At 52.0% G+C, this 14,104-nt stretch overlaps 5 protein-coding genes across 5 annotated transcripts; 2 read left to right on the forward strand and 3 right to left on the reverse strand.

Moving 5' to 3' along the window:
* Positions 1-361: 361 nt before the first annotated feature.
* Z518_06527 (uncharacterized protein) lies at positions 362-4,066 on the forward strand (the record flags this gene model as incomplete). Its single annotated transcript, XM_013414659.1, has 1 exon — positions 362-4,066. One exon carries the CDS (start codon positions 362-364, stop codon positions 4,064-4,066), a length of 3,705 nt encoding a protein of 1,234 aa, XP_013270113.1.
* A 355-nt stretch (positions 4,067-4,421) lies between these two features.
* Positions 4,422-6,638, reverse strand: Z518_06528 (acetoacetate-CoA ligase; the record flags this gene model as incomplete). The annotated part of the gene is made up of 1 exon (XM_013414660.1): positions 4,422-6,638. The coding sequence occupies one exon, from the start codon at positions 6,636-6,638 to the stop codon at positions 4,422-4,424; it is 2,217 nt and encodes a 738-aa protein (XP_013270114.1).
* A 710-nt stretch (positions 6,639-7,348) lies between these two features.
* Z518_06529 (uncharacterized protein) lies at positions 7,349-9,109 on the forward strand (the record flags this gene model as incomplete). The annotated part of the gene is made up of 3 exons (XM_013414661.1): positions 7,349-7,657; positions 7,725-8,582; positions 8,630-9,109. The coding sequence occupies 3 exons, from the start codon at positions 7,349-7,351 to the stop codon at positions 9,107-9,109; spliced, it is 1,647 nt and encodes a 548-aa protein (XP_013270115.1).
* A 41-nt stretch (positions 9,110-9,150) lies between these two features.
* On the reverse strand, positions 9,151-10,492 carry Z518_06530 (uncharacterized protein; the record flags this gene model as incomplete). The annotated part of the gene is made up of 2 exons (XM_013414662.1): positions 9,151-10,386; positions 10,433-10,492. The coding sequence occupies 2 exons, from the start codon at positions 10,490-10,492 to the stop codon at positions 9,151-9,153; spliced, it is 1,296 nt and encodes a 431-aa protein (XP_013270116.1).
* Positions 10,493-10,944: 452 nt separating this feature from the next.
* On the reverse strand, positions 10,945-13,690 carry Z518_06531 (uncharacterized protein; the record flags this gene model as incomplete). The annotated part of the gene is made up of 3 exons (XM_013414663.1): positions 10,945-12,031; positions 12,091-13,601; positions 13,652-13,690. 3 exons carry the CDS (start codon positions 13,688-13,690, stop codon positions 10,945-10,947), a joined length of 2,637 nt encoding a protein of 878 aa, XP_013270117.1.
* Positions 13,691-14,104: the final 414 nt, after the last annotated feature.

Below are 14,104 nucleotides of genomic sequence, written 5' to 3' on the forward strand. Positions count from 1 at the left end.
GGACTAGCGCGAATCATGTGATATCATGTCCGGTGAATTGTGTCACTTTTACGCACAAGTCGCGCACCTCGATCTCCTCTGCTCTGTGTCAATGGCTCCTATTCAATGCAATCTCCTGAGTAACGGTTTGCTTCACGCACAAACTACGCAGCTCTCCAAAGAATATCTGTCTTGGCCAACATGCTTTGTTCCATTTCCTCAGCTTTCTTTCCTTTTCTGCTCTGCTCTGGTCTCTTTGCTGTCCAACGTTTTCCTTGCCTTGCCTGCGCCTTCATAAATTCCCCTCGACCGCGATACCCTCTCTCTCTCTCTCTCTCTCTCACATTGCTCTTGAACCCTCCGCCTTATCGTTTCGACGGCCATGATCTACACGTCGACCATCTTAGTATCAAACATCCATTGCCCGTCCTGCGTGTCCTACGCCCAAGATGTCCTGCGTGAAGTGCCAGCTATTTTTTCGGTGGACGTTTCACTGATTGACCACACCATTCGTGTCAAACATGAACAGGACCAAACTCAGGAAATCATCGTCAAGGAGTTAATCAAAGCGGCCTTTGAAGTCCAGCACGTCACAACTGTCGGCCCCGGTGGAGTTCAGAGTCATGACTATGATGTTTCACACGGCTCCACTACCGCCTCGGTCTCACGGTCGACATGGCTCATGTCGAGGGCTCAACGCAAACATATTGCCAACTGCAAAGCATGTCAACAAAAGAGAGATCGAACCCCGACAAGGAGAGGGTCTTGGGCAGCACTTTCCCGTGCCTGTCGACCCAGTTTGTTCAGAAACAAATCAACCGACAATCGCACTCGAATCTCGGATGATACCCTGGTGGAACAGGAGCCTGCCGATGTCCACACAGAACCCCGCGAGTACATTGCCCACATCTCCATTGGGGGAATGACGTGTGCATCTTGCAGTGGCACAATCGCGAAAGAGTTGGCCAACCTTGACTTTGTCAAATCGATTGACGTTCGCCTTATGACCAATAATGCAAGAGTGGTCTTCCAAGCTCCTCCACAAAATTCCGGTCGAATCGTTGAAGCGATTGAGGACTTGGGTTACGAAGCTACGATTGACGACGTGTTGCCTTCTACTCCTGAAAAGCGGATTTCGACGACCGCCAGAAGAGAGTATAAAGTCTCTCTCCACATAGACGGTATGACATGCGGAAGTTGCGTGGGAACCATTACCCGGGGGCTTCAGGAGTTGCCATTTGTACGCTCTGTCAACATCGATCTGGTTAGAAATAGTGGCGTGGCCGTCTTTTCCGACCGGCAAAATCTCGAATCGATTTTGGAAAAGATTGATGACTTGGGATACGACTCGGCCGTGGTAAAGGTGGACGCTCTTGATGATACGATCCCAGCTGAGGAGCAGGAGAGAGCGGTGCAGATCCAAATCGACGGCATGTATTGTGAGCACTGTCCGGATAATATTAAATTCGCTCTCGAGACCACCTTATCTCCATCTCGTGGTGATGGCAAGCCCAACCACACTATTACTCAGTGGCCGACACTCGATGACCCTCTCATTACAATCGTATACCGACCCTCTCCTCCGGACCTCACGGTGCGCACGTTCATCTCGGTGATCGATGCCACCCATGAAGCATTCCATGCCAGCGTCTACCAGCCACCGACTTTGGAAGAACGTTCCCGTCGAATGCAAAGGCGAGAACAGCAACACATCCTCTGGCGACTGTTATTCACGGCCGTGGTTGCTATCCCCACCTTCATCATTGGTGTCGTGTACATGAGCCTGGTCCCAGAATCCAACCGAACACGACAATGGCTTCAGGGACCGATCATGGCGGGTAAAGCTACGCGTATGGAATGGGCACTCTTCTTCATGACCACCCCGGTCATGTTCTTTGGTACAGACATTTTCCATCGACGAGCCTTCAAAGAAATCAAATCCATGTGGAGGCCAACGAGCAAAGTACCCATTCTCCGTCGATTTTATCGTTTCGGGAGTATGAATCTGTTGATCAGTGCGGGAACTTCAGTGGCCTATTTCTCTTCGTTGGCCATCCTGATCATGGATGCTACCGACCAGTCCCAGTCCGAGGGAGAGCACCGATCATCCGCGGCATACTTTGATACGGTCACGTTTCTCACCTTCTTCATCCTTATCGGCCGCTTCCTAGAAGCGTATAGCAAAGCCAAGACTGGTGATGCCGTCGCCATGCTCAGCAAGCTACGACCGTCGGACGCTTTCCTGGTGGAGAACCGTGACACAAACACTCATGGAACACAGCCCAGCATCCGGAAAATTCCTGTGGATCAATTAGAGGTGGGCGATATCGTCCAGATTCCTCACGGAACTTCTCCGCCGACGGATGGCACTGTCGATCAGCAAGGGACATTCCTCTTCGACGAGAGCTCTCTCACGGGGGAGTCAAAGCCTGTCCAAAAGACATATGGGGAGGAAGTCTACACAGGATCGGTCAATGTGTCCGACCCCGTCCGGGTTCGAGTGACCGCAACGAGCGGTACATCCATGCTAGACCAAATTGTTCATGTTGTTCGTGAGGGTCAAGCCAAGCGAGCTCCGATTGAACGAATTGCAGACAGCCTGACCGGTTACTTCGTCCCTGTCATCACTCTTCTGGCCATTCTGACCTGGCTGATCTGGTTAGGCCTCGGTCAGTCAGGAGCACTTCCACAGGCATGGCTTGACGTATCTCAAGGAGGGTGGCCTTTCTGGTCTCTCGAATTTGCAATTGCGGTCTTTGTGGTTGCCTGCCCCTGTGGAATTGGTCTGGCGGCACCTACGGCGCTCTTTGTTGGTGGTGGACTCGCCGCTCAACAGGGGATCTTGGTCCAAGGAGGAGGTGAAGCATTTCAAGAAGCGTCTCAAATTGATGCTATTGTGTTTGACAAGACGGGCACATTGACGGAAGGTCAAATGCGCGTCACTGATTTTGAAATGCTTCATCCAGCAGATGACCGGACGGTCGCAGAAGGAATCATTCTGGCCGCTTCTCGCATCATGGAACAATCCAGTACTCATCCAATGGCAAAAGCGATCGTGGATTACTGTGCACAGAAAGCTGACGAAGCCCCGGTCGAGCACCAGGAGGTCAAAGAAGTACCTGGGCAAGGGATGACCGTCAAATTCACGGTCAAAACCAGTCCCACCACCACGCAATATGAGGCGGCGCTGGGGAATGAAAGGCTTGTCCGGTCACTTCCCCATTCAGAGGGCGCCGAATCGATATCCGGCATGGCATTGTCATCAAGCCAAAGCAAGAACGAAGTTGCGACGAATGAAGACTTCTACCTTGACCCAGTGCTACGAAAACATCAGTCCCTCGGTCATTCGACCGCTATATTCGCCATCAGGGAGACACCACCGGAGTCGGAAGAGATCTCTCCAATTCAAGCACTCTTCCGGCCCGTGGCGCTTTTTGCGATCGCCGACCCTATCCGTGTCGAAGCTCCGAGTATTCTTCAATCCTTACGAGAGTCCAACCTCGAAGTCCACATGTGCACAGGCGATAATCAAACAACCGCCATGGCCATTGCTTCTCAGCTTGGAATTCCAGTAAGCAATGTTCGTGCGGGAGTCCTCCCTCAAGACAAGGCGGCCTACATCTGCGAATTACAGCGCTTGCCATCAAATCACAACTCTAGCCCAAATGATAAGCACTCCCACCGCCAAATCATCGCCTTTGTAGGCGACGGCACGAATGACACACCTGCTCTGTCCGCTGCGGACGTGTCCATTGCCCTCTCCTCAGGCTCCGACGTCGCCGTCACCACCGCGTCCTTCATCCTCCTCAACTCGGACTTGACCACCATCCTTTCGCTGGTTAGACTGGCCAAACGGGTCTTCCTGCGCGTCAAGCTCAACTTTGCTTGGGCCGCCGTGTATAATCTGTGTCTTGTACCGGTTGCTGCTGGGGTATTCTTCCCAATTGGTGCCAATGAGGACCATGGAGGATGGAGGTTGGGACCCGTCTGGGCCAGTGTCGCCATGGCGGCGAGCAGTGTCAGTGTGGTCATGAGTAGTCTGGCTTTGAAGCTACCTGCGATTCGGTGGACAAAGAACTTGTATTGATGGCTGTGGACGAGGATCTACAATTTTCATCTTCCTTCCATCGGACCGAAGACCGAATGAGAATCTGATACATACTACGGACATTCGAGACGGTTCATACCAGCGCGTTCCTTATTGTCTCTTTACTCGTTGCAACACGACAATCTGTTGCAAGCACTCTAATTCGTCCCTTCGTCTTCGTCTTTCTCTTTTCTATCCCGTCTAACAAGAATCTCTTGTCTCTTTTTTTATTTCACTTCTTGGACAGTAAATCAATCGCTATCAGCCAACCCAAAAGTCTTCTTCCTTGAATCTCCCTTCTCAACAGCACATCATTGGGCATTGACCCTTCCGGCCTTCTCGACAAGATCACCACCTACAACTTCCCTCGTGATCTTGGCTCCCTCTCCAAATCCCTAAACCTCTCATACTCCCTCAAACACTCCGGATTCTTCACAGTACTACTGACCCTCACCTCTTCACCCGAAATAGTTTTCTTCACCGCAATCTCCACCTTCTTTCCATTCACGGTATATGGAATCTCTTTCACTTCGCATATAAACTTCGGCACGTGCCTCGGACTCAATCCCTGGCGTATCGCTTCTTTAATCTCATCCACCAACTCCCGTGTCAGTCCATCTTCCTGTCCTGCCGCCACGATGACGAACAAGAAGACGGTCTCATCTTTATCATGTTTCCTCCGACGGCCCACACACAATGTATCTGCTAGCCGGGTATTAAAGTGCGGGCCCTCGACGATATTGTAAATCTCCGAACTTCCAAAGCGGATGCCCGAGGGATTAAGCACGCCATCGGAGCGACCGAGGATTTGGACTCCCCTGGTTACTGGGTTCATGACGATGAAGTCGTGTTGGGCCCAGACATCTAGCCACCCTGTCGCCTTGCCCGTTTTGGGATCGTGAGTTTCGAACTTCTCGAAATAGGCCTCGTGGTATTTCTTATGCCCTACATCCCCCCAGAAGCGGCTCGGCATACTCGGAAACGGTGCCCGGCAGACAAGCTCGCCAGGCCGACCGGTCAACGCTATAGATTGGCCTGTGTTCGAATCCAAAATGTCACAATTATGCCCCAGTGCCCACATTTGCATTTCGTTCGCGTACACGGGGCCGGCGGGGTCGGTCGCGATCCACGACGAAGCAATGTCCGTGCCGCCGGCGACGGAGGACAAGTGAACACTTCGCGGGAAGGCCGTATAGAACCATTGGAATTGCTCGCCGGTGAGTGTGGCGCCGGTGGTCGTCACGAGTGTGAGGGCGGAGAGGTCGAATGACGACGGAGAAATGCCTGATTGTTCGAGCTCGAGCAAATACCGGGGCGACGTGCCCCAGTACGTCGCGCGGAATTTGGCGCAGATTGACAATAAAATTGATGGGTCCGGATACAGCGCACCGCCATCGTAGCAGATGATTGTGGCCCCGATGGAGAGGTGACCATTCATCACGTTCCACAGGATCCAGGAGGTGGATGAATACTGGAACACCGTACTATGAGGACCTAATGAGTTGTGCAGGAGTGCGATCTTCTTGTAGTTCAGGATCGACATGTGTGGGGACACAATGCATTTGGGCTCCCCTGTGGTTCCGGACGAATACACAATCACGAGCGGGTGGTCGGTCGGTAGTCGAGTGTATGTGAGTGCGTCGTTCGGCCGGGATGGGCGGAGGAATTCGTGGAGTGAGATGCCTAGGGGGGTGATATATTCGAGGTTCCGACGGAGATGGGGCTTCGGGCTGGTCGGGACGAAGACGACTCTTGGTTTGGATACAGAAGCTGGAAGGGCGCGTAGAACCTGCAAGACCTTTCCGAGCATGCTGGGACGGACGCCTCGGCTGGCCAGGTCGACGTCGGCGAAGAGCAGCTTGGGAGATACCTGGGAGAAGCGACTGACGCACCCCGAAACGCCCATGTCAGGAGAGACGGAGGTGAAGATGGCTCCGATCGAGGCACAGGCCAAGAAGAGCACGATGATCCAGATGGAATTGGCCATGAGCGCGGCGATAACGTCGTTCTGCTTGACGCCTTGTCTAATCATCGCGGATCTGGCGATGCGGACCAACTCCGTCAACTGGGTCCAAGTGATGTTCTCCGGGCTGTCCAGGGCGTTCTCTCGCAGACCGATTAGCGCGACAGCATCAGGATTCACGTTAGTGTTGGGCACCAGGACATTCTCCGCATAATTGATCCTCAGGCCCGGGAAGAACGTGGGGATGTCACGCAGTCGAAGATGAGGATTGTACGCCAGTTGGGTATGTTGGGGGAGAGGAGGGATGATGCCACAATGGTCGTACAGGTCGATCCAGAACTGGTGAGGGTTCTGGACAGTCCATCGGTGAAGGTCGTGGGATGTTTTCAGGTTCTGGGAGAACTTCAAGTTGATGTGTCGTCGGTATTTGGACATGGGCGTCGACTCGGGGTGTGATGGCGTCCATAATGGAGTGGGATTATCGTGAGTAGTTGTAGCAGGAGCAGGGCCTGGTGGTGATGAACCGGATTTCTTTTCGAGCTGGTTTCGATATTCTCGAGAGCAGTATTCGAGGGGGAGTCCGAGTGGATTGGATCGCATGGCTGCCATGAGGTGAGATCTCTCTATACCTCGACCTTTTCATACACCTTCAGTGACATAGTGACAGGCGAATTCCGTATGATCTATCATCTTGTCGAAGCTTGAAAAGACAGACCACCACACCGACCGAGTGATTATTTCAGTCTCCATCCGGACACAATCAATGCGGAGAAGGGGCCGGATGGAGAGATGACACATTGCCTCGGCTAATAGAAGAGGAACACCGAGAGGCCATTGGATAGCGGCCTCAATCCCCAAAAAGGATCTGTCTTGGATGGAATGAAAACAAATGGTGCTGATTCTGTGCCGACTCTGTGCCGACTCTGTGCCCAAACATCTGGTGATCCAAAGTCCGGATGACAATCGGTCTCCCCGTCCACGGTGTCAAAGTCAGGCCGTCCATACATTTGGGACTAACCAGAAATACCGGCCTTGCATAGGATAATGTAATGGCGGTCGGGTAGCTAGCCGAGGCTGTGAAAAAGGTTCATCAGGCTGGTGCGCGATTCGATCTCATTGGATAATGTCGGGGACGGTGGAATATCCCAAAGAGGATTCTGCAATAGATTAATCCAGTCATCTCGAGCCCCGTCTTAGCTCACGGGGTGGTATACTGCGTGAGAGAGCATAATTTCTATATAAATCCATCGATATCGATCTCCTAGACTTCCATATTCTTCCGACCAAACGACGTGCCCGTAAAGATGGTGTCCGCCACAATGGCCGCGACACGAGACCCCTACCAAGTCATCGCTCAACGCAAACAAGCCGCTCGCTCTCAGCTTATCCCCAAAGAATGGCTAATTCCAGAGTCATCTCTCAAGGATTACACCTCCAGTCCCACAGCCAGTGTGCTCGACGTTCCCAAGGACTGTGGCATAATGACCACCCACGAACTGGATATTACCGAGAGCCATGATGCGGTGGATCTGCTAGAGATGTTGAAGAAAGGGCCTTCCCAAGGAGGCTACGGCGTCGAAGAGGTCATGACAGCTTTCTGCAAAAGGGCTGCAATCGCTCAGCAGGTGGTATGGCACCCCCAACCAAATTCTCTCGTCCGTTTTGAGTCAACCCCTGACATGTCTGCGCACCTAGACCAATTGCCTGACCGAAATCTTTTTCGATGCCGCCATCGAACGAGCCAGGAAGCTCGACTCTGAGCGAGAAAAGAATCCAACGCAGACTCTTCCACCTCTTTGGGGTCTTCCGATGTCATTGAAAGATAGCTTCAAAATCCCCGGGTTTGACGCAACCATTGGACTCGTTCATTTTGCCGACCAACCATGCGACGAGTACTCAGCCTTGCCCAAGCTGTTGTTCGAGCTCGGCGCCGTCTTTTATTGCAAGACCAATGTCCCACAGACCATGATGACGGCCGACTCCGAAAACAACGTCTTCGGTCGGACCATGAATCCTCACAACAGAGCGTTGACAGCCGGAGGCAGTTCAGGAGGAGAAGGTGCCCTAATCGCCATGCGAGGAAGCATCATCGGTATAGGCACCGACATTGCAGGCAGCATTCGCATTCCAAGCCACTGTTGTGGAATATACGGTTTCAAACCGTCTGCCAACATCGTACCATATGCGGGCCAACAGAGTCCAGTGGCTAAAGGCATGCCCGGTATATTGCCCGTAGCAGGTCCCATGGCGACGAGTATGAGGAGTTGTGAATTCATGATGAAGACCATCATGAGCAATCAACCTTGGAAAGTGGACGTTGACTGCCTTCATATTCCGTGGCAGGGCTTGCAGGCGCCCAATGGAGGCAAACTGAGAATTGGAGTCCTCGAAGACGAGGAGATGTTCACTGCCACACCGCCTATGAGGAGAGCTCTCCGTCAGGCAACGGATAAGCTGCAGAAAGCAGGGATGGAGCTGGTGGAGGTCAAATTGCCCAATGTTGCTCAGGATATTGGGACAGTCTGGACCTCGTTTTCATGGGAAGGCTCCAAGGTAGGTTCAATTTCCCTGTCCTCGTGCGAAGATTGATTGAGTTGTAGACCGTGCTGGATTACATCTCCTCTGCCGACGAGCCTCTCGTCGAATCAGTCAAACGGATCGGTTTGGTAGCTATGCCGTCGAAGTCATTGCAAGACCTCTTCTCCTGGAATGTTGCGCGGCATAAAGCAGAGACAGCCTATAGAGATGTGTGGCTGGAGAACAAGCTGGATGCAGTCATCAATCCATTGGCACCACACACGGCCACTCCACTGGACTGCTGGGCCGCCGTGGCACAAGCATTGTGGAACTTTGTAGATTATCCGTCTTGTATCATCCCCACCGGTAAGGTCGAACCAGGAGATGTGGTCGACCACGCAGCCAAGTATGGAGAGAACGATGAGAAGGTGTACGCCATGTATACCGGTCCGGATGATTACCGAGGCGCTCCAACCACTGTCCAGCTCATTGGTATGAAGCAGGAGGATGAGAGACTGGCTGTCATGGCGCGGATCGTTGACCATGTCCTTAATGGTCAATAGAGGGGGGAGTCGAGATTGGTCTCATCAGGGTCAACCGTGTTTCATCGGTTCGAAAACCCGCGTGAGCTCCTTCTTCTGACAGGGCCTGAAGCAGTGTGTTCACTCTCCATACTCGTGCCAATACCAGAATCACCATCAAGCCGTCGGTCATGGATTTCTTCCGCGTCATCATCCTCATCTTCATCATCAGCCGCCTCATCGGGTCCCATTGGCCGTGTCCAATCATCCTCTGGAGCATGGTCACCTCTCCCCTCCGCCGTCGTCGCGCGATTGGAATATGTTAGAGGCATTGGGCCTCTTCCTGGAGGAAACTGTGTGGCGGTGTCGGATATATTTGACAGGGACAAACCGTGGGTCGATGACTCCGTGTCATCTTCGGTCTTCACTTTCGTCCCCGACCCCGAGTCTCGTTCCGGTTTGACGTGCAAGTTGTCATCACGGCTTTCTTGTTTGATTCTCCCCGACTCTCCATCGGGTTTCTCACCAGAAGAGAGCAGGTTCGATATGAGAGCCCAGGCCAGCGCCATACTGGTGACACTGACCGTGTAGAACAATGCCGTGAAGATGACGAATGCCGTGACGCGGTAATTGTAAATCAGATACCTCAGACCTTGGAATTTGGCCCGAAAAGCGAGTTTAGCGTCGTAGACCTGAAGGATGGTACTCGACTGTATCTCTAGCCTGGCGTGAGTGGGTACGTTGCGAGATCCACGTGGAAAAGACAACTTTTCAAACATTGGCACAACCAAATGAGACGAGTCTAGATCCCGAAAATTGAGCAAGTGCCATGGGAGGTTCAGGAGCATGTGGCTGACGGACAAAATGGGAGATGCGTATGGAAGGGTGGCCGGTCGACGAGAGTGATAGAGAAGATTCTCGGAAGTGATGTTGGCCAGCCACGCCGAGACTGGGTCAGGAATATTCTTTGCATGGACTCCCGGACCAAGCAGAGACAAGTCCAACATAAAGTTCCCTGCGTCCACATTTTTGGGTGTCCGGGGCATATCGAGGATCAATTCGACATCGTATGCTTGTTGGGATACCAAGGCCGAGGTGTCTAGGGCCGTTGTCGCGTGAGGATGAGGACCCTGGCCATATTGCAAGTACATGACACGTTCCAGATTGATCTGGGGGATGTAGTTATAGTAGAAGAAGCCATATGCGAACGAGGATATGGCCAGAAGAACGGTGGACGTGGCTAGGAACAGGAGAGTGCTCAGGTAGGCTTTGATCGCGGTTCGAGAGGTAAGGAGATGGACCGGTGCCAGAACCAAAGACTGGGATGGTCAGTCAAGAAGTCAGTTGCCCATTCTAAGAACATACCAGAGCTTGTCGGGCGAGGGACTCATTCTCCTCATTGTCGAAGCTAGAGGGATCGGCCATGTCGAAGACAAACGGAGTAGTTTGGTAAATGGCCCTTCAATCAAGCGGAAGTCGATCCACCATGCCTGAGAAGTTGTACCGACATCACATCGCATCTAAGCATATCGAGAACAGCCGGATCATAAGGGAAGGGGTATTGTTTGATGGCGTGAAAGATGTGGAAATAAAATTGTTGAGATGGTGATGTCGACGCCGCAACGCGACGTCAAATGACGTCGCCAACAAAACATGTACCAATACGGTACCGTGAGGGCGTCAATTTGAACGGACGATTCGGTCTGACAAAAAGTTTTTTTTGGCTGGATTGACCCGGCAACCCTAGAGAAATTTGGCACTCTAGTCGTCAGACGGAAACACTTTGACATTTCGATAAGTACCTCTCGTGTACTGGAGTATTTTATCGTTCTTCCAAATACAAGCACACATCATTCCATCGAAATGAAACTTGCTCGTCAATATTTTACAGCCCTCTCCCACAACGGTGCTTCTCTAACCTGCTCCTCCTGCCAGACGAGCTTGTTCTTCTCATCGAGCTCGGCCTGATTATCGGTGCTCTCAATTCCCGCCTCCCTATTCTCCTGAACCATGAGCCTGCTCACACCACATTGGTCTTTGGCCAACCAGATCACAGGTGCTGGACAAGTGATAGCCGGGTTGAGGTACGCCCGTTCATACTCCTCAGATGTATACGTAGGCATCCAAGATTCAGATTCAGACCGAGACACCGCCACGATGGCTTTGTTCGATTCGTAGAACTTGTGGGCCAGAGGCTCGATGCGTTGACGCACAAGACCGACAGGTGTCTTCTTCGGCCGAAGCGCACCACTCTCGGCTTTGGCAGGATCTGGAACAGGATTTCCCCGACTTGAAGTGCCAGCTTCCATGTTCTCCTGCTTCAGTTGATGTTTGTCCATACTTTGCTCCACCAGAATGGTGCTGTACCTGTTTCCAGACAATAAATCCAAAGGCAGGGTTTGCTCCAATGGCACCAATGCTCGATCAAGGATGAATTGGAAGGCAATCAGCACCACCAAGAACACCACCATTATTGCCAAAGGACCTGAGCTGGAAGCACTCTTACTGCAGCCGACGGCGAAGAGTCCAATGAGACAGAGGGCGGCCAGGTATACGCCGGTCAAGAGATGTTTGAGTGCTTTGGAGTACGCCTCGCCTTTCAAGTCGACTTTGTTGCCTAGGACGAAGAGGAAGTTGTATCTGAACATCAGATATAACAGGCAAAATCCGATTGTGGAGAACCCCATGATCAAGGGCGCAATGCCAGCATAGGCGATGGCAATGACTCCTAGGTTGGTAAATTTAGGGTAGGATGAACCCCAGCCCAGTCCTGCAATATTGATGAACCGATTGTATCTCTTTCGTGGAGTCTTGTCCAAGAATTTGCCAACCAAGGTATACATCAACAATGGGACTATGTTGAGGAGTTGAAGGGCGGCTTGAGCCAGACCAAAGAGGATGAAATAGCTGATATAGAAATTCGATGCTTTCGGAAGGTTGGTAGCGAGCAAAGTAGGAGCTGAGCTGGGATTCTGCACAATTTGCGTGGCAACGGCGGTGGCACCTGTCTCTTGTTAGCTCACCATCTTCTCCATCGTGTCCAAGATTTCCACTTCCCGGAAGTGAATGTGGTGATCAAAAACACCTGGATGACTTGAAACGCAAAGTACCATGACTGGGTCTTGAGCTCGATGGCCGACAAGGTAGGTTCTCCAGCAAGCCGAGCCAGAAGTCCGCAAAAGACGGGCACTAGGGCCATCAGGATCGCCAGAAGGATGGCCGGTAAAAGTCCCGTGATGACACCCAAGATGAAGTCGGGCACGTCGTTGATGAAGCTCAGAAAATGGACCTTGTTAGTCAGATAGTTGATATTGGACAGAGCACCCACAACGGCAACGGGGATGGTCCAGAGCAAAATCATCAAGGAGACGATGCAAGTAGCAATGATAAGCTTGGTCCTTCGCGAGGCATTGCTGACGCTTAAATTCTTCCAGACCACCTCTTCAGGCTGAATTCCAATGTACCTTGGTGCAAATTCGGTCATGGACTCTCGACTAACACATTGATATGCGTATTGAGCAGCCGACTGGGTTGAAAACTCAATAAAGGCTGCCGGAACTCGGGTATGCTTCAGGTCTAGGTGTTCATTTTGCTGTTGCTGGACACATCGCTTGAGCTCGGACAGCGTTCCGCGAGACCAGTTGATCGTGTCGACCTTTTTCCAGATTTGTGGCTTCAGTCGGTGAGATGGTCGCTTTTTCTCGACCATCCAACGCGTTGGGTCCGCCTCGGCCGCCGGAGAATCGGAAAACTGGTTCTTCTCACTTTTAAGGCGGCGGGCATTTGCGTCCTGATTCAGTTTCATTTCCGCATTTTCAAGTGTCAAAGATGTTTTGTTCCGATTCTTCACCGCGTCTTCAAGTTTGCCGCAATCGGTCACGAGCCAAATCTTTCGGACGCCGGAACCAAACGCCTGACGCAAGGATTTCTCCGCTGTACACTCATGAGGCAGTCCGAGAACCAAGATAGTTCGTGAGGAGAGTCGCTGAGCCTGTGCAGGAGAGAGGAAATATGCCCTTCTCAGACCCACCAAGTTGATTCTCTCCCGTGCAACAAGAAGTACGACGAATCCAAGGAAGACCCATGCTATCAGTGCATGAGCGTAGTATCTGTTTGGATCATCGACATTGCTCATGCTCAGCTGGTCGAGTTGCTTCTGGCCGCCGCCTCCCGTGGCATTAACGGGAAAAAGAACCGGCCACGTGATGCAACAGCCGACGAAGCTGATAATGATGAGGATTTTGAAGAACCGGAGCCAGAGGTAGCCATCGAGGGAATTGTGTTGAAGGACATAAGCATCTGGGAGCGTAGAATAATTCCTCAAGAGAGTGAAGAAGCCAGCGCCTGATCGCGGAGTCTTGTTTTCTTCATCCAAAATTCGCTCATCCGTTCTGGGACAATATACGCGTGAACAACGAGTCCTGAGGAAGAGGAAAGAAGAAAAAGCGACCGTTGCAATGACGAGAGTGGGGACCAGTGTCGAGATGATGCCGGAGAGGGAATTGGAGCCCTGATCTCGACTACCGCCCGGGGACTGTTTCTATATCAGCAGGTGCAGTTCCCACGACTTCTCTTCTAACGTACCTGGCGAGGATACAAAACGTGGTTGAGGATCTCCTCCATTTCCAAAAGATTCACCTGCTGTTGGGCGGTGGAAGAACTTCATCACAGACAAGGGGAGAGAAACAGCCTCGCATAGATCTCCTGTATTGAAGGCTCAGTCGCAAGGAAATGAATGGTGTGCCCGGACCTTCTGGCGATGATGCAAGGTAAAGACCCTTCACCACTTGGTGTCCCCTGGCTGAGCACGTCCACACCCTAGAGTCTATAGGCCCTGTATGACGAAATTTGGGCGGCTTTGTGGCTCGCTAGACTCCAAATGACTCCAGATTTGCAACAACCTAATCCAAGTCTGGATCAGTTTGGGATTCCTGATTCATTCATTTGGAGTCTGACGGGACTGTGGAGGTCGGTGCCACCGTTCAGCTGGAGTTGTCGACCCGCTCGACAGACTTAAATTGACAGTGACTTTGATGA

Source organism: Rhinocladiella mackenziei (assembly GCF_000835555.1).
Source record: "Rhinocladiella mackenziei CBS 650.93 unplaced genomic scaffold supercont1.5, whole genome shotgun sequence".
In the NCBI taxonomy this organism is placed as follows: Eukaryota; Fungi; Ascomycota; class Eurotiomycetes; order Chaetothyriales; family Herpotrichiellaceae; genus Rhinocladiella; species Rhinocladiella mackenziei.